At 41.0% G+C, this 19,018-nt stretch overlaps 1 protein-coding gene across 4 annotated transcripts in view; it reads right to left on the bottom strand.

Annotated features, from left to right (window-relative positions):
- flna (filamin A, alpha (actin binding protein 280)) overlaps positions 1-15,774 on the bottom strand; it is a 53,236-nt gene extending 37,462 nt beyond the window's left edge. For all 4 annotated transcript variants that reach the window (XM_086158949.1, XM_086158948.1, XM_086158951.1 and 1 more), the window contains exons 1-2: positions 15,640-15,774; positions 8,357-8,834 (exon numbers count right to left, since the gene is read on the bottom strand). In XM_086158949.1, coding sequence (XP_086015075.1) covers positions 8,357-8,726 — 370 coding nt within the window. In that variant the 5' untranslated portion in view covers positions 8,727-8,834; positions 15,640-15,774. The remainder of the gene's footprint in view (positions 1-8,356; positions 8,835-15,639) is intronic.
- Between the last annotated feature and the right edge of the window lie 3,244 nt (positions 15,775-19,018).

Raw genomic sequence — 19,018 nt, forward strand, 5'->3', positions numbered from 1 at the left:
CCGCCAGCCAAAATAATTGCCCACCCCTGGGTTAACCTTATATTTTCCTGCTTCTTGGATTAGTCTGATTCCAAAAATGAATTTCTCAGCATGGGTTTTGAGATGGATTTTATTAATAAGCATTCTCCTCCCTCTCATACTCTCCACATGTATAAAGGGACAGCAGTGAATCAGCCGCACTGGATCATGTTTGAAGCCTGTATGATTTGTGGCATCAAAGGTAGCAAGTCTATTTTAGATGAAAATGCAAAAATAAAAATTTAATGCAGGAAAAGGTTTCCCTTTCTGCATTAGCTGACAGAAGAGTTAGTCAAGCTGTAGGAACAGCACCCCTGCTGGCCCTTTTGATCTGGCCATCTGCATGCTTGTACATCAGGTTGATAATACTAAGTCTTCATTGTTCTTTGACCCAATCTTAGTATAGCATTAATTCTGGTGTTTTGCTATCTCAGTGCTCAAACTTCATATATCGCAACTGCTGACAAGTCCTCCACCTCTAGCTGTATTTGTGTCATCCCTATATGATATTAATCTCATTATTTGGAAAACAATATAATTTTTCTGATGTTTTGAAAAAAAATTCATGATATCCAAAGGACACAAGATGATTTTATACAAGCATCTCACATGTATCTATTATATAATTAACTACGCATGTTCATCAGTGGAAATCATTGATGGAAAACAAAATTAGGTAATACTTTTTCCCTAATTACAGATTAAAAATGCAACTGGGATTTCAAAAGAAAAGAAAATCTATCCCTTTGCTTTATATTAACATTGATTTCTATTGATTATACTTTCATTTCATATTGGTAGCAAATACAATCATGGTCATGTAATGACTTCAAAATCTTGAAAAAAGAATATTTTGAGTGGGTTATTTTCACAATGAAGAACTTCCCAAAATGAATCTCAAATCAGCCTTATGTGTGTGTACACGCACACGGAAGCGTTGGAATGGCAAAAATCCGGTAAGTCAGAACATTCTCAGGAAATGTTATACATTCCATGCTGCCTTCCTAACACAATGGCACACTTTTTGATACAGTTGCCTGTGTTACTGTGTGGTATACCGATATAACAGAATCTCATTGAGGAAAAAAAATTGCTCCACATAAAATTTCTCATGATAACATTGAATTTCTGATTGCAACATGATAGCAGCTCCAAATGGCCACAAACTTTTCATATCTTTTTAACAGAGCTTCCCTGTAACATCAACCCTTAGCACTAAGAAACAAACCATGCTGACGCTACTACACTTCCTCCATTTCCTTTCTACTCTTTCCAGTCATCCACCCTCCCTTCACATCGGCTCTCCCACTGATTGTGGAAAAAAAAGTTCCTCCTAGTTTTTTTGCCTTAAAAGGGCAGAAGCAAACTGGATCCTGGCACCCCTCCCACTCCTTGGGCTCTAGTTACAGACCAGGGAGGAGGGAGGACACCACAGGGGGAGGGAAAGGAGGCATAGAGGGGTAGAAGAAGGAGAAAGGGGGGGGCAGTGAAAAATGCTGTGTGGGATGTTTCTAAAGGGGTTGCTGGAAATGGGATAAGATGTGGCTCATTGAGAAGAAGAGAGATTTGATGACTTGGGGGAGAGGCAAGGAGATTGAGTAAAGGGAGAGTTGAGAGATCAGAGGCTATTATAAAGATAAAGGCGGGGAGAGGAGGTTATAGGTCTAATCAATACCTTGTGGCTTTAGTTAACTTTTTTTCATGGAAACATCTGAGTAGCCATAACAACTGAGTATTTCTTGGCCTATCAGAAGTGATCAAGTCAAGAAATGTATAACTGTGTTTTTGTATATCAAATGGAAACAAAAAAATTAAAAATACAATTCTCTCATGTCTTTTCAGGCTGACAAATGTAACGTATCTCACATATTAGCCTTAAGTCAGAGGTAAGCATCTTGGCATCTTGTATTGAGCCATGTTTAAAAACAACACTTAACAGCTGCTGGGGTTTTGTTAAAAACAAAAGTCTGTTTAGCTTTGAACATGAGAAATGGGAAGCTCAGGCATGTTTCCGACTGATGTGATGGAACAGCTTAAATACCACTTTACAGAACAGGAATGTGTGTACTCTTCTAATCTTAAGTATTCAGTGGGGACAGTCAGCCTTCTTGCCTTACCCTCTCTAATCAGGAAGTTGTGTTAATGATAACGAGCTGGCAGGAAGTGATCCATTTTGACCTGAACATTCCATTGTCTTGCTCACTGTTTGAGATTTCTCTCAGCCACAGAAACATGCTACAGTAATAATACAGTAATACCAATTGATGATGCTTCGCACTGTCATGGGGTGTGACTAACTCAGGATAATGGAAAAAAGCCCTGAGACAAGCATCAAGTTTAAAATTTCTCTGGATGTCATTGGCAGTCAGCTTCCCCACTTACAAGAGTAGCTTGAGCAGCCCTCCAGGCCTCAAAACATAAGTGGACTATTGAGTCAAACTTTATGGCAGAGTGATTGAGGACTGTCTCCCCCTTGTTTTCCCCCAAACATCTGTGCTCCTGGCAGGTGCCAGTCATTTAGTTAACATGTGAAACATGTTGAATTTGGTTTCAGCTTAAGTTGAAAATGAAAATTAGATTTTCAAAATCTTAAAACTTTTCAACTAACTTCAACTCCGGACTGAAAGCATGTGTTTTCTGTCCATTCATTTATTCGAAGCAGTGAGGAACGAAACATACTGTGTTTGTATGAAGCTGTGTGCTGTCAATAACAAGGTACTCTCATTCCATTTCATACTGCTACCGACTTAATAAACAAAGAAAACAAACAAAGAAATGCAATTGGACTTCCATATTAGTCGCAAAAGTGAACTGTGCCATCTTTAAGGCTCTGAAAGCCAATTGCAGCTGAGACATCTGATGACCGTAGGAAATTTCAAAGAAAATATCAACCAGGACCTCAGTTTCCTCCAGCAGTTTAAAGATATCCGTCTATTCAGCATAAGCAGTTTCTGATAGTGATTATTAAACTGTTAAGTGAAGAAATACTGTGCAAAGCAAGCAACAAACCTCACAACATAGTACTTAATAGCGTTTCTATTTACACATAATATTCCAAATAATAATAAAAAAAAAAGTACAGGAATGGCCCTCTTACCAATTTGAACTGGCAAAAGCTGACATCACAGTGACTATTGAATGATTATTCCTTAAATTGCAGGGCAGGAAGGCCTGTGAACCATTTTATAACACATATTCTTTTCTCTCTCTGTCTGAGCAAACAAAAAACATAGTAGCTGAGCAGTAATACCCCCCCCCCTCGCTTCCTCGCTACCTTGCTACCCTTCTACCCTGCAACCCTGCTACCTTCTGAGCCAAGCAGTAGTAATGCATCAGGAAACATTATTGAATGTGCCCAGAGTGTCTTCCAATTAGGTTGGCTAGGGTCAACTAGCTAGCTTACTCTGGTTTGCACTGAAACACATCCATTAAAAGAAATTCAAAGACTAGCTAAAAACGTGATTTTCCCAGATAATTTACTGACCCAGGCAGCAGTGAGCGGTCTGAGAATTGTGTCTGAAAAACTGTTGTCTCTCCCACTGTACATTATCAAGTTAGCCTGGCTGAAAAGCTGTGGCTGTAAAGCTCTGCCTTTCAGTTTCAGATGGTGCCAGGGGGAGTATACAACTAAATGTCCTATGGCTAATCCACAAGTCGAACAAGTAGACACAAAGGTTTGTTATTTACCAGGTTGAATTCTTAGGCAGGCAGGCATTTAAGATAGCTAAATTATGTGCAAAAAATGTTTCAAAACAAATAATCAGACATTAATCAGTCTCCCAGCTACACAGTATAATTATGATAAAATAAAATTTATCCCAATGATCTGCCACAGCTGATTCTCATCTCTATGGGTTAAGAACATCCAGGCAACACAAACCCCAAGCACCTAATGTAAATGGCAGTAAACTTGCTGTTGCCTTGTTTCCACCTTCCCCAGGAACACAGAACATATCTTATTATGATGTCACACTGTGAGCACTTTATTGCGACATAAATAAATGTCTCAACATGCAGCTCTGGCATCACACATCAGCTTACCATTCCTCTGCCTCAAGCACTCTCTTCAGGCCTATGTGGTTGATGGTAAAGGTTTGTACCCAACTGTGTGGATCGACTTTGCCAGAGGAAATGTTAGGGAGTGTTTTGAAAAGCATTGCTGCAGGAAAGGATGCTAGCAAAGACAGCCTTTGTCTGTACAAAAATGACACTGATAGTTTTATTAACCAATAAAACAAACCTTGAGCCTGCACTGAAGCTTAAACCCCTGGGGTTAATCAGACAAACAGGATGATTAAGCATTTACAAACATGGGATGATGAGCAAGAAGGTTGCCTACATGATATGATATCAAAGACACAAGGAGACATAATCTTTGAGTTTCAGTGTTGTGTGCTTTGTATTTAGAGGATCTGAACTTCTTTTTTTCCAAATTGTTGTGTTCAAAAGTACTTGATGCTGGAAGCAATACAGTAGCTCTTCACTAATAACAATAGATCTGCATTACTGTCAGGGCTCTCAGAGGACGAGAAACCATGAACAATGTAATAGGGGCAGAAAAAGTTAATTGTCTTGACAATAAACACACAGCCTCCTGATTTCATATCTAATCAGTTGTTAAAATTGAGGATTTTCAAAAAAAAACCCTACTTTAAATAATGGTTATGAATCGCCTATTTTCTCTTTATAGTTGTATCATAGGTGTTTTATGGTTTGTGAATCTTAGTCGCAGGTGCTTTTTGGCAATTTAGAAAGTGGCGGGTACATTTTTGGAACAAATAACTGGCTTAAATTCTTGTGATTTCTTGTGTAACTCCTTGTGACAGTATTGCCTGTCAAAACACAAAACGGCAAAGGGGTGTGGACAAAAAGAAGCGAAAAAAAAGAGAGTTGTGATTAAAAACAGAAACAATTATTGGGAGTTCATAGGACAGAAGCATCAGGGTATACTACAATTAAGGTTTGTTAAATGTTTGGTCAGGTTGGCTGCGTGTTTCCAAGATCTACAATAAGAGGAAGGAGCTTAAGAGAGGCTGCCCACTCATACACTTCCTGCTGCTGCTCCGAACTCATCCACTGTGAAGATGAGTCAGCAAGATGGGCAGACAAAGATGGACAGAATGAATGGCAATCTACTTGTAGTTGTAATGGAAATACATCAACAGCTAGATGCCGATGAGCCATGGATGCATAAAAATATTACACAACTGTCTGAGACAGAGGGGCCTTCATTTCAGTACTTTGGGAAAATTACTATACTGGACAAATTAATTTCTTTACACTGACATCATGCTCTAGATCACAGGATTGAAGATTGTTGATTTCTTGGAGAGCAAGAAATAACCAACTAAGTTGTATGACAAACACCAAAATGACAAACATGGCTAGTTACTAGTCTTTCCAAAAATGATTATTATTAAGTTAGCGTCGTAGATGCTCAGTCATTCATTTGTATTTCAAGATGTGGATTGTATACTCAGTGGCCAATTTGCACCAGACCTGGTGTGCACAGTTATCACAAAGCAAATAATAATGTAGCATTTCTGATTTTTTGTACAATACAGGTGTGAAATAACTTCAAGTTTGGAGACCACACAATTTTTGCTAAGGGTACAACTTAGCAGTTTCACAGAACTGTACTAAGGTATCAGTACCTACATTTTTTTTCATAAAACTCTTGGCAGCTGTCGGTAGAGAAAGTTCTCAATATTTGAAGATGATGCCATAGGTGTGAAATATTACAGTCCACAATGTTATCCGCAAACATCTCTCCTTTGGCTGTTGCTCCACTGTACTGGTTCACCTGTTGGCTTCAAGAAGACATTCCCACATATGTGGGAACCACAAAATGAGCCTGACATTCCTGCCGGGATGAGAGGAACTGACATACATCAGACATACCAATCACTTCCTGTCCTTCTGATCACTGTCTCACTTCAAACAGTAGTTGTATCCAGGTTTAATCTGGGTTAGATGTACAAATTTCTGCAATCTCACGTACTGAACAAACAAAACCCTAGTCACACTGAGGGTGGGACAAATAAATTGCAATACTCTCTTTGGGAGTGACCAGGATGGATAGGATCAGGAATGAGTCTATCAGAGGAACAGCACATGTTCGATGTTTTGGAGAGAAGGTCAGAGAAGCCAGACTGAGATGGTTCTGTCATGTACAGAGGAGGGATAGAGAATATATTGGTAGACGGATGCTGGAATTGGAGCTGCCAGGCAAGAGGTCTCGAGGAAGACCAAAGAGAAGATTTATGGACGTAGTGAGAGAGGATGATGCAGAGAATAGGGTTAGATGGAGAAAGTTGACTCACTGTGGCGACCCCTGACGGGAAAAGCGGAAAGAAGAAGAAGAAGAAGACACCCCAATGCTTATCCTACAATGTGAGGCACAAATTAAAAGTATTCTCAACGCGACTAAATTGTGTTGCAAAAGTGCCAAAAGAAAGCAAGTTTTGTAGTTATCTCACTATCAGTATCATACGTGATACACAGCAATACCATTTTACTGTAAGTTACTCAAAGATTTCTGACACAAAATTTGCATAGGATTAGTTTTGCTTCGGGATCTTTGGTTATAGGTAATAATTTCACAAAATCTTACAGTAATTGTTTGAGCGCCTACTGTTCCACCACTAATTAACTGCCTTATTTTACTAAACTGAAGTGTTATGATAATGGTACTCATATGCAAATTATCTATTTCTTTAAGAAAGGTTCAGCACTCGTTAAATCTCCATTTTTCGACCAGTTTATCATGTAAATGACTGCTGGAATTTTTTTTTTGAATTTTTTTTATTCAAATATTCTTGCCTGGATAACATTAAAATCAAGAGACAACATTTAGTAATGAATAAATATTTTCCGGCTTCCCTCCCATTTGGATCAACTAATACAAACAAAAAAATAAGTTTTAGTCTTAGTTGAACTGTCTCCATTTGTCTTGCATGCATAAGATTAGAGAAAGTTTAGAAAATCCTTCAAGCAGCATGGGCTTTGCATCTTTCCCACTGAAAATTAAGTGTACCTGCCGGCCTGAATTGGAGGTCAAACATTTTTACATACTACACTACATTTTGCCATCGCTTTCTCAAGATCATTGCAACAACTTGCTTTTCATGTTTGGCTGACAGCCACATTGCCATTGAAGAGAAAATTATTAAGTTATTAAATGAATGGTCCATCGAATGTCAGTTTCCCAAATTGCAAGTCATTCTCCTCAAATGTCAACGGTTCAAACTCTTGTGTTTCTTAAGATACAACTCATACAAAACACTAAAAAGGTTTAGTGATTAATTTAAAAATCTGGACTACTTGATTGATTATTTGCTACTGGGGCAACAGCCAAATAGTATCTCAGGATATCAAAGATTCCTTGACTAAAGATCAATCTCTGTCTAAAGATTATCTTGGGGATTATATGCTTCCATACAGTTCCATTTGTAAGAAACTGCCTGAAAATATACTAATTCGACTCATCTATTTCAAAAATGTTCTAGATTAAAACTAAACAATCAATATTAAAGCCCTGCTGTTACCTTGATTTAAGAATCATGGTATTGCAGCATTGCAGATGTGACAATGATCATGTGATCAATTAATCAGTTGTGAGAAGTGTGTAACAGACGCTGTAGTAGTAAGGGGGCTGCATTCTGCTGTGACTTTAGACTTCTGTTGTCAGGTACAAAGAATTCTGGCCCAAAGCAGCTACATGCAAGCAGAGCCCATCAAACTAAGTTCTGTGTCACCAACCGTGAGCCAAGTCCAGAGTGGAACTGCAGCCCAACCCACTGCACGACACCACACAATATCCCTGTGTCTCTGCTGCAGGCTACAAGGCCCTCGATTAGATCCCAGCCCATTAAGTTTGGCTCAGACGGATAGGGGGTATGGGGGGCCCCTCGACACAGGGTGCCCTATCCTCCCAAAACAACTCGCCTCAAATGTGGACAGTGAAAGACAAAAACCCTAAACTCCGAGGAAACGCCTGCCTGCCTGCGCCACACACACACACACACACACACACACACACACACACACACACACACACACACACACACACACACACACACACACACACACACACACTTCTCTATTAGAGCCGTTTGCTCACGAGAAAAAAAAACGAATGCTTCCTCCAGCTTAACCACATGAGTGGTTTAACCCTCATTTCTTTTGACATCTACCGCACATGCCCTCAAATCCTCTGTAAGATAATCCTGTCATATTTCGACGACAGCAGCAGCTGAATACATGAGTATAAAAAATATATCCAGAAGAAGGGAAATGGCGATAAACTCATTCATTCCCCCCCAAATCTGGGACCCACCTATGGACACCAACTTGATGTTCTCCTTGTCCAAGAACTCCAGCGCCACCGACACGTTCTCAAGCTGCATCTGGCGGAAGGTGGGCCTCTGGTTGTACTTTCTGAACATCTTCTTCTGGGACAAGACCTCAAGAAGCCCGATGAGCCGCAGCCCGTCGCTCAGGTCCGTCTGCAGGTTGCCGATCCGCTTGTTGACGCATTTCAGGTGCTCGTTGCACCATCGAGTGAAGGTGTTCTGCTGGATCTTCTTCCAGGGAGCGTCCTCGGCCAGGTCTTTCTCCGTGGCGGGCATTTCGGCGTCCTTGTCCGGGGAGAGAGTGTTGGGAGCGGGAGCGGCGCTCTGAGGTTGCCGAAGTAAGGAAATACTCATTTTTATGGTGTCGGCTGTGTCTGGGTTCGCTGGCTTGATTTTGGGTGGAGTCTGCTCAACTTTGCTTGGCCGCTACCTCGCCCTCTCTCTCTCTCTCTCTCTTTCTCCCTGTTAAGAAAGGGGGAAAGAAGGAATGCAGTGAACAAGAGCGAGAGGTTTATAGCCCGAGGACATGGATTTCGCCTGGAAAGAAGACGTTTTGGCCACTTTGGGTGAAGTGTGCAAGGGGGCGATCAGTTTACTCCCTCGGTCCCAGTTTTGTCACTCTGGAGCGCCGCTTCCATCCTTGTTTGTTTGCAACGGAAAAAACATGGATCTCAGCCCACAGCTACAGAACAAACGAGTTTGCAAAACAAAAGGGGCGGGGGGGGGGTGTCAAAATCCAAAATACCCTTTTGTAAACAGTGGTATCATGTTGGAAGAAAATACTGTATTCATACAATTACTGACGCAATGAATTGTATCACATTTGCAAACATTTTAGGACACAAAAACACTTTACTTTTTCACTACCTCAGCAATGGTTTTGCGACTTTATAAACCACAGCAAAATAAAAAAAAAACACTTTATGATTCTCCCTACAATGCTTCTGCTTTCACAAGAGGTTGATTTTACAATTTAATCTTTTCTTTCACACAAATGCTTGGATTTACAAACAGATGCTGGGTTTAATAATATTACAAATTCAATTGCAAATTTTACTTTACCTTCAACAAAACCTCTGTTGGAGCAATATAGGTTTTGCTTTCACACCAGTTTTCAATACACTTGGAACACAAAGGTGATAAAACCTGAGAAGGAACTATCCATACCTCTTTAAACATACTACAACAATTAGGGTTTTTTACAATTTCATGTTCGAGAACACGACCCACGTGTGCAGGCTGATCACTCATATGGACTCCAACAATTGTGGAAGACAACATGCACATGTGACAAAAATATTGTGGATAAAGGCATTTTTTGTCTATGAAATTCTTACATTAATCTCAGAATTTTAGATTAAAGTCTGTATTCTTTGACCCAAGTTAGAAACTGGGCATTAAAGTCAGATGTTCTCAGTTTAAAGTTGGAATTCAAGGAGTTCTAAGTTAAAAGTTCTCCGACGAACTTTAAACATGATTCTGGGAATTCAAAAAAATTATTCTGAGAATTAAAATGAAATAAAATAAACACTCTTACTGATCATTTTATCCATTATGAAAGATGTTTGTGTGAGTATGTGAACAGCCTGCTCTCAAAGAGCAGTCTTATTTTTATGGAGTGTGAATCAGGCAGTCTAGACAGGAGCCTCTCACACATCTTCAGCTTGTCTTCTAAAAACACACACAGTGCACACTGTCTGGGAGACTTTATCAAACAAGACCCTTCAATCTCGCCTTTTGTCACAGACTTTTATTGCCTTTTTCAATCATCCCAACTAAAGATCATCAATTAGTTTCACCGGCACCCAAACATGTAAACATGTTAAGCTTCCTACTCAGTCAGACTGTTCTGTCCAATGTTCTTGCTCTAAGTTCTTGTGTTATTCTTCAGTCAGAATATTGTTTATCTGGACATGTGGATGTTTCCTGTCACAATCTAATGTGTCTTTGCCAGTCCTGGGAGTCAAAAAGATACTCTGTTCTCTTCCTGGAGGTTGTTTGACAGCTTTGGGAATTCTGTATTCAATCATCTACTTAAATTATCTTTTCTCGTCTTGAGGATCTTTTGATCCTGGAGAGCTACCAGACGTATCTGAGTGAGGCCTACTTAATTTCAGTGACACTTATTTGATTCTCATATTCACAATCGCAAGAACATTTTTATTGCTTGGAATATTCATCGGGTGTTTTACTTGCCTAATATTTCCTAAAATGCCAGTTTTGATCCTCTGAAAACTAAGGACTATATTCAGCTAAATGGCTATTTTTGGTGAAATCCGTTGAATTGTAAGTGAGTCCCCTCGCATTTTAGTGGTTCCTTCTTGGAGAGAAATGAACTAATCTAAGAAACAAACAAAAGCCACCTAAGGGTGGATGAGACAGGTAGTCATAGTAGTCCCCCAATATATCAGTTGATTTAATTTATTAGTCAATTTATGGAGGATTTTTCTAATGATTGTTTTAAAACCATTACATATGGCAAAGTAAATGAAAATAATCACAGGAAAATTCCAAATAAACAAAAAGGATTTTCATTATCAAAAGAGTCAGTGCTTGATACTCCTCTGATTATTTCTTCATTCAAGCTGAGCTGTGAGTTTTGGAGAGATTTCTGTGTTGTCTGAATTGTGTAACTGGCTGAATGAGAAATGATAAAGCCTTGGAGACAAATGTCAGACAAGATGGAAACAAACATGTGCTGAAAACAATGAATTAATGGAGGACATTTTATTTGTGGTTGTGGAACCCTGACCATGAAGTCTTCCAGTCTAATCTTTTGAAAAAAATGTGAAGAAATGTGACTCAGCAGCCGTTTTGCCTAAATATGGAGCTCAATGCAAGAGCCACAGTGTGCGCATGTTGGAGCGAATGAGTGTGAGTGTGTGTGTATGTGTGTCCTGTCAAGGGAGAATCTGAAAAATGTCCCTCAACCCTGCAACCCTGAAGCCTCAAGGCTTAATATCGCCTCAATAATGGAAGCTTATCAACACCCAAAAACATACATTGTGATGGTTTAATGTTCCATTAAAAATCTGTATAATCACACATTTGTTCCATTCAGTTCTGGTCCTTGATGACATACTGCACTTAAAATTGCTTTCAATTCAATCTATTCACATCATCTCACACACTTTGGCTAGGATTAAACTTTGAACTAAAATATACCAAGGTAGTTGACTGCAACTCTGAAATCAAGTGACACACAAAGGAACAGGAGAAACAATGCTGGGCGGGGACGGAAAGCGCTGACTTAACAAATTTACCAAATTACGTTATCTCAGCATATTGGACTTTACTCCCATCAAGTGGTCACTTTTAGCACAGCAGCTGTCTTTTCTGTCAGTGACCTCTTGTCCGTCTCCAAGTTCCGTAATACGCATCATTAAACTCTGCTTATCAGTAACAACAATATATATCATTCCTTCTGATGAGTTTGACTTAATCAAGGCAAGAAACCAGTGTGAATGGTGGCTGTTCTACGCTTTTTGGCATTCGAAAATAGATGAGACAGTTAGTATTAGATGAATTAATATTTAAAGTAACACACACATTAGAACAAAATCACATTTTAAAAATGGAGGACATTTTATTGTTTATTTTTTAATGAATCTTTTATTTTTAAGTAACTGGTTAACATTTGCAAAGAGGATTTTACACTAGACATTAATAAAAATAACCAAACCACTTATTTTCAATCAGACTGAATTCGAGTTTGGCTGTCTTGTTATAAAAAAAGAAAAGAAAAAAAGAGAGTATTGGAATATATAAATTCATAATAATGTCGATGAAAGAGGAAGCTCAGGGCGGTGTTTGGGAGACTCTCAGGGGCAATACTTCAGTTTGGGACAACACTGAGTGACGCCTTGACCATTAATTCCTGCTTATTTCCTTTTTCCAGCAGTGACTCACTTAGATAAAGTCCCCTCCAATAAGTAACTGAAACTTATAATACTAACAACATGGTAAACACTATATATTTTTTTTACAAAAATACACAAATAGTAGAATAAAGTCTCTATATGAAATACCACTCTATTGTTCAGTTATATATTCCAGAGATTGCTCAAGCACTGACATCAGAGACACAAATTACTATTACTATTATTTATTTTAATGAAGTAAATCGAAGGGTGACCACTGAGGCAGGAAAACCTCACCTCCAACTACTTGAAGGACAGCAGGGATAAAACATGGGTGTTAACCTGGGTGGACTTCAATGCCACATGTGGATGTTTTCTAATTATATTCTAGGGCAGTTTCTCGTCGATCGTTACATTACATTACAGTCATTTACATTACATTACAGTCATTTGGCAGATGCTTTTATCCAAAGCGACTTACAAGAAGTGCAATTCAGTCACCAAAGATCCAAAGTACCAGTAGTCGGAGGTCAGAAGTGAACACTCAACCAAATAGCCACCTCAGAACCATATACATACATACATTAACTTCATCCTTTTCTTTTTTGCGGGGAGGTTGGGGGTTAAGTGCGATTAGTAGGGTAGTGCTTGATGAAGAGGTATGTTTTCAGCTCACGGTGAAAGATGGGCAGCGACCCCGCTGTTCTGACCTTACAAAATGTCATCATGATTTTTAGATAATAACCAAAGAGCCCCCACATACATGCACACAAAGCTGGTTCCTGATAAGTATTTGACCTCTCAAATAGTCTGAGCCAGAGCGGAGCTTCTCTTCCCTAGCAAAGCTCTTAACATAGAAGTAGCTTGCCATCAACACCAAACATATCCTTCCAGCTCGAGAGCATGCAGAAGTGACAGCAGGGACAACATGCAGAGATGACAGCATGCAGAGACATGTGACAATGAAAATGTGTTACAAGGGCTTTTTCCATGACTCTTATATCAAGCCTGTTCTGAAACCATGGACACTCAGATCTTTCTAGAACCCCCTTGTCAGACTTGGTCTGAGCAAAGTAAACCTACAAGGAAGCATAAATCGTAAAAAAATCAAGTAGATATTGATTGTACCCATCTAAATATTAGCTACATACAGAAAAAAGTGAAAACATTGGCTGGAAATGACCAAATCTTGCAATAGTTAAAAAACAAGAAAAGAAACAGAAGTCGTCAAAATGAATAGCAGCAAGAAATTTGGAAATATCTGGGGAAATTTTCCAAGCAATTACCAATATGTTAGCAAAAAAACATCATTGAAACAATTGCCAAGCCAAGAACAGCTAAGGAAAGTGAAAGCAACAAGAACACAACATCAATTAATCCATCCATCCATCTTCTACCGCTTATCCTACACTTGGGGTCATGGGGAATGCTGGAGCCTATCCAAACTGTCATCGTGCAAGAGTCGGGGTTCACTGTGGACCTGTTGCCAGTTGATCACACGGCCACATATAGACAAAGAACCATTTACTCAGTCAGTCACACAACTGGGCAATTTAAAGTTTCGAATGAATGCATTGCATGTTTTTGGGGCGTGAGAAGAACCTAGGGGAACCCCACACAGATAAAGGGAGAACATGCAAACTCAACACAGAAAGACACCCAATCAGAATTGAACCAGGGACCTTCTTGCTTTGAGGCAGAAATACTAACCACAGCAGCATAGTGCTACCAAGGAACAAAAATATATACATTTAATTTCTCTCTTTCCATTGTAAGAAACTGTTTTTTTCAACATGCAGCTGCATTCAGAAGCCTTTAACTAACTCTAGTTAAAAAAAAATCATATTTCCAATTAAATTCACTGAAGCTCTTTAATGTCTCAGCTCACAGAGAAAACACAACACCATACAAGAATATCAAAGGAATCTTAGATTTAGGATTAGAAAGAGATATTTCAAAACTTTAGCAACAATGACCAAAGAAATAGACATTGGGAAGATAATTACAAGAAAATGACGAGACTTATCTGAATATTAGAAGTGATAATTATTTTAAAAGATGAAAGTTATATTTTCATGTTAGTTAAGAAACATGTTTAGGACAGATTTCTGATGTTTTGTCAAGCATATGAATGAGCATGAGCATAAGACCTATGTTTATGGGTAAATCACCTGGAGGGGACCTTTGACCCTTATGCAAGGTGCTAAAAAAACACAGAAGCTGCATTCTGTGCAAAACAGCCGTATTGCCACGACATATGCATCATTTACACAACTTTTTTTACTGAGAAATATTGGCTATGACATTGTAAAGGCTTAAATCAATCAGTCAGAAAATACAAAATAATGCCCTGAAAATTTTGCCAAAACATTTTCTTGAATCAGCACAACACTGGCTGGAAAATATATGTAATTTCCTTGAAAACAGCTGAAATATGAAAAAGTTGCTGTTTTGATTTCTTACTTTAGACTTTTTGATGTATCTCAATTTTTTGAAGGTTTTTGAAGTCAAAAATTAAACATCAAATTGAAAAATGTCTAAATAATTCCCTGTAAATAGCAACTCATAAACCCCCACATATTTTTGCGCATGTATTCAATATATGGGATGGAAGAAGCATTTCGGATGACGGGTGAAACGTCTTCAAGTGAAGAAATTCAAGTCCAGTTGCCAGGACAAGAAGATTTTGACAAGAATTCACCATAACCTGGATGACTGAGAACCTCCACAGACAATGTTCGGGACGTTTCGTGCGAATTGTCGGAGACAGTCAAACATTTTCCCAACGGTTGAGTAAGAACATTCTTGAAAGCGTAGCCAGCAACCAAAGCCAGGAGATCGTGGAGAAATAGCCACAATGGGATCGTTCAGAAAGACAGCGCGCCCCTGCGTGTGCTCGCCTCGCTTCGCAGTGTGAAACCCCCCGCCGGCGGCGGAGGGCGCAATCGGCTGCCCTTCTGCCCCTCCGGCCAAAAAAAAGCAACTGGTGTCCACACTTTACCTTATTTGGTGTGAAGCCCCCAATTGGACCTCTGTGAGCACTAGTGGTGACGTTCCTGCCCGGTCCGCACACATGTACGGCACGACATTCGCGCACTATGTTCCGCGATAAACAATGCGTGAAGGACAGGGTGAGATGGGACGATCACTAACCATCCATCCTCTGTCGTGATGTCACGATGTCAAGACGTCCACCCAACCCCGCTGAACTCGGATAAATCAATAAAATTGTCAAACATGTGGAAAGTCAGCCTTACAGTCGCCTCCCCGGTGACTGACCGAAATGCTGTCACACGACATCCCTCAAGACGCGAGACCTCTTGACAGCCATTCCGCTCATCTTTTTTTCCACGTTAAACGAACTCCAGGCGTTTGCCGTTTTACCACAGTATCATGTCCCAACTTACGTGTGATGTCCGACCTGTGTCCGATACCCCCGAGCTCTTCTCCGGCACTGAGGGCAGCAAACGGCGCTCAATGTTTGTGTGTTCTCCCTACCCACGCGTAGTCCTGACAGGGAAACAGCTGGGGGCGCAAAGGATGAGAGAGACACTCCCTCCGTTATTTTGCTCTCTCTCGCCCTCTCTTTCTCTCTCCCTTGCTCTCTCTTTCTCTCTCTATCTCTCTGCTGTGAGAACCTTAATTGGTAAACGGGTCAAGCATCGGAGGTGGGTTGTCGAGGGGTTGGGGGCGTAACCCTCTTTCTGCACTCTGCCTCTTTTTTCGCGAGTGACGTTATGACCGCGCCTTCAGGATTTTAAAGGTATGATGTCACCGGCACTGCAGTGCCTTTATCACTCATTTTTGTGTTATTTCTTCTCTGAGAGTGTGAGGTTGTGTGTAAGTGGAAGAAATACACGGGGCGGGGGGTTAAATTCCTATCTGAACCCTCATCCCCTTTCCTTTATCTGTTACAGTTCAGACCGCTGAACATGGAAAGTGAGTTATGTTTCTCAACAAATTATTGAAAGTGTGAGCATGTGTGCATGCGAGTGTGTGTGTGCGTGTGTGTGCGTGTGTGTGCGTGTGTGTGTGTGTGTGCGTGTGTGTGCGCGTGTGTGATGGGAGGATTGGAAGGAGGGCAACAGGTGAGAAAAAGGAAGAAAGGAGGGAGGCATAGGCATAGGAAGGAGGGAACAGGGGGAGAACTGATTAGATGATGTCAGGGCAAGAGCAATTAGGAGAGACCAAGAATGGAATTGGAGCGAAAAGAAGTAGCCAAACAGATAGAATCAAGGAAGAGGACAAACAAAGAGATTTGGAGGAGAGGAAGGATGGAAGGATATGAGGAGGAGAGGAACAGGATTGTGAAAGAGAAGGACAGATAATAGAAGGAGGAAAATTGATAGGGAGAGGTGGATAGAGGGTAAAAATAGGAACGGGATACGGAAGAGGTGACATTAAGAGATGGGTAGGAGTAGGGAGCAGATAGAAAAGGAGGAGGAGGAGGAGGTCACGCTGCATTTTGACTCTCAAAACTCAAGACTTTCTATTTTCAATTGACACACATGACACTCCTTGAGCCGCCATCCTATTGTGGTAGAGAGACTTGTTTGTACATCCAGTCATCCTAGGAACTAAGTTGTCTGGGGCTTTATGCCCCTGGAATGGTCACCCAAAGCAAAAAGGTCCCAGGTGAGGGACCACCTCACCAGACCAGACAAAGCGTGGCATAGTGCCTCCCCCCAATTGATGAGTAAAAGAAAATGACCTAGTTTTCCCTTGCTCGAATGTGGGTCACTGGGGACTCTCCTGTAGCCTGAGCCTGGGGTGGGGCTTGATGGTGATCATCCGTTGGCCGGCCCTGCACCCATGCTGCTTGGGTAGACACAAAGGTCAACGTGCAACCCTTTCCCATGGGGTCATCACCCATAGGAGTTGCCAAAGGGGTTGGGTGGCATTGTGAGCAAGCTGGTGGCTGAAGTGCAAGACTATTGGGTCTGACCCCTCGGCGGCAAAAGCTGGCTTCAGGGACATGGAATGTGCCCTCTCTGGTGGGGAAGGAATCTGAGCTGGTGCGCAAAGCCGAGATATTCCAGCAAGCATATCACCTCAACAGACAGCTTGAGCTCTGGAGCCAGTTGTAGGATGACTTTGGTGACAAGGAAGATCAAGAGGACAAAGGCAGAGCAGAGGACATGTATGGTTTGTATGGTTTTCAGGGAGGATTGAGAAAGGCTCGGGGGGGTCAGGGAGAGGTCCCAGATGATTGGACAACTACAGCTAGTGTTATCAGGGAGACAGGTAGGAGGGTACTTGGTGTATCATCTGGAAGGGAAGTGGATAAGGAGGCTTGATGGTGAAAGGAGGAAGTGCAGGAGTATATACAGAGAAAGCGGTTAGCAAAGTGGGACACTGAGGGGAATGAGGAGAACAGACAGGAGTACAGGGAGATGCAGCACAAGGTAGAGAGGCAAAACAAAGGGTGTGAGATTACTTAAATGCTCGGTTGGACAGTAAGGAGGGAGAGAATGATCTATATAGGTTGGCAAAACAGAGAGAGAGAGAGAGAGAGAGAGAGAGAGAGAGAGATGGAAAGGATGTACAACAGGTCTGGGTGATAGAGAGGGAAATGTATTGACAGATGCTAGAAGAGTGATGGGAAGATGTAAAGAGTACTTTGAAGAGCTGATCAATGTGGAAAATGAAATTGAGGCAAGGGTAGAAGAGGTGCCTATTGTTGACCACAAATTGGTAGAGATTAGTAAAGGTGAAATGAGGAAGGCATTAAAGAGGAGTACTTTGAAGAGCTGATGGTGCCAATTTTCATGAATAAGGGGGATGTGCTGAATTGCGGCAAGTATTGAGGAATAAAGTAGATTAGCCATATAGTGAAGTTATGGGAAGGAGTAGTGAAAACTAGACTGACAGCAGGACTCAACATTTGTGAACAGCAGTATCTTCATGCCTAGAGAGAGTACCGCAGATGCAGTATTTGCTTTGAAAATGCTAAGAGAGAAGTACAGAGAATGCTCGAGGGAGCTGCAATGTGTTTTTGTAGGCTGAGAAAAAGCATATGACAGGGTGCCAAGAGAGGAACTCTGGTATTGTATGAGGAAGTCTGTGGTGGCAGAGAAGTATGCTAGACTGGTGCAGGACATGTATGCTAGCTGCGAGACAGTGGTGCAGTGTGCTGTCGGGGTAACAGAGAAGTTCAAGGTGGAGGTGGGACTCCATCAGGGATCAGCTCTGAGCCCCTTCTTGTATGCAGTGGTGATGGACAGGCAGACAGATAAGGTTCGACAGGAATCTCCATGGACCATGAAGTTTGCTGATGACATTGGGATCTGTAGTGAGAGCAGAGAACAGGTTGAGGAAAATCTAGAGAGGTGGTGGTATACTCTGGAAAGAGTATATCCTGGATACCAAATCTGCCCATCACTTCTTCATCCCCTCTATTGCCTTCACCAACATGTCCATTGAAGTCTGCACCAATTACCACTCTCTCATTTCTGGGAATATTCTGCATCACTTCATCTAACTCATTGCAGAACTTCTCCTTCGCTTCAGATTCACATCCCACCTGCGGGGCATAGCCATTAACAACATTGAGCATCACACCATCAATTTCCAGTTTCAGACTCAGAAGTCTATCTGACATTCTTTTCACCTCTAGGACATTCCTAACAAACTCCTCCTTCAAGATAACTCCTACTCCATTTCTCTTCCTGTAAGTACCATAATAGTACAACTTATAGCCTGCTCCTAAGCTTCTTGCCTTACTACCTTTCCACCTGGTCTCCTGGGCACACAGTATATCCACCTTCCTTCTCTGCATCATATTGA

Source organism: Fistularia commersonii, chromosome 14, assembly GCF_037954325.1.
Source record: "Fistularia commersonii isolate RoL2024-O1a breed Wild chromosome 14, RoL_Fcom_v1.0, whole genome shotgun sequence".
Taxonomy (NCBI): Eukaryota; Metazoa; Chordata; class Actinopteri; order Syngnathiformes; family Fistulariidae; genus Fistularia; species Fistularia commersonii.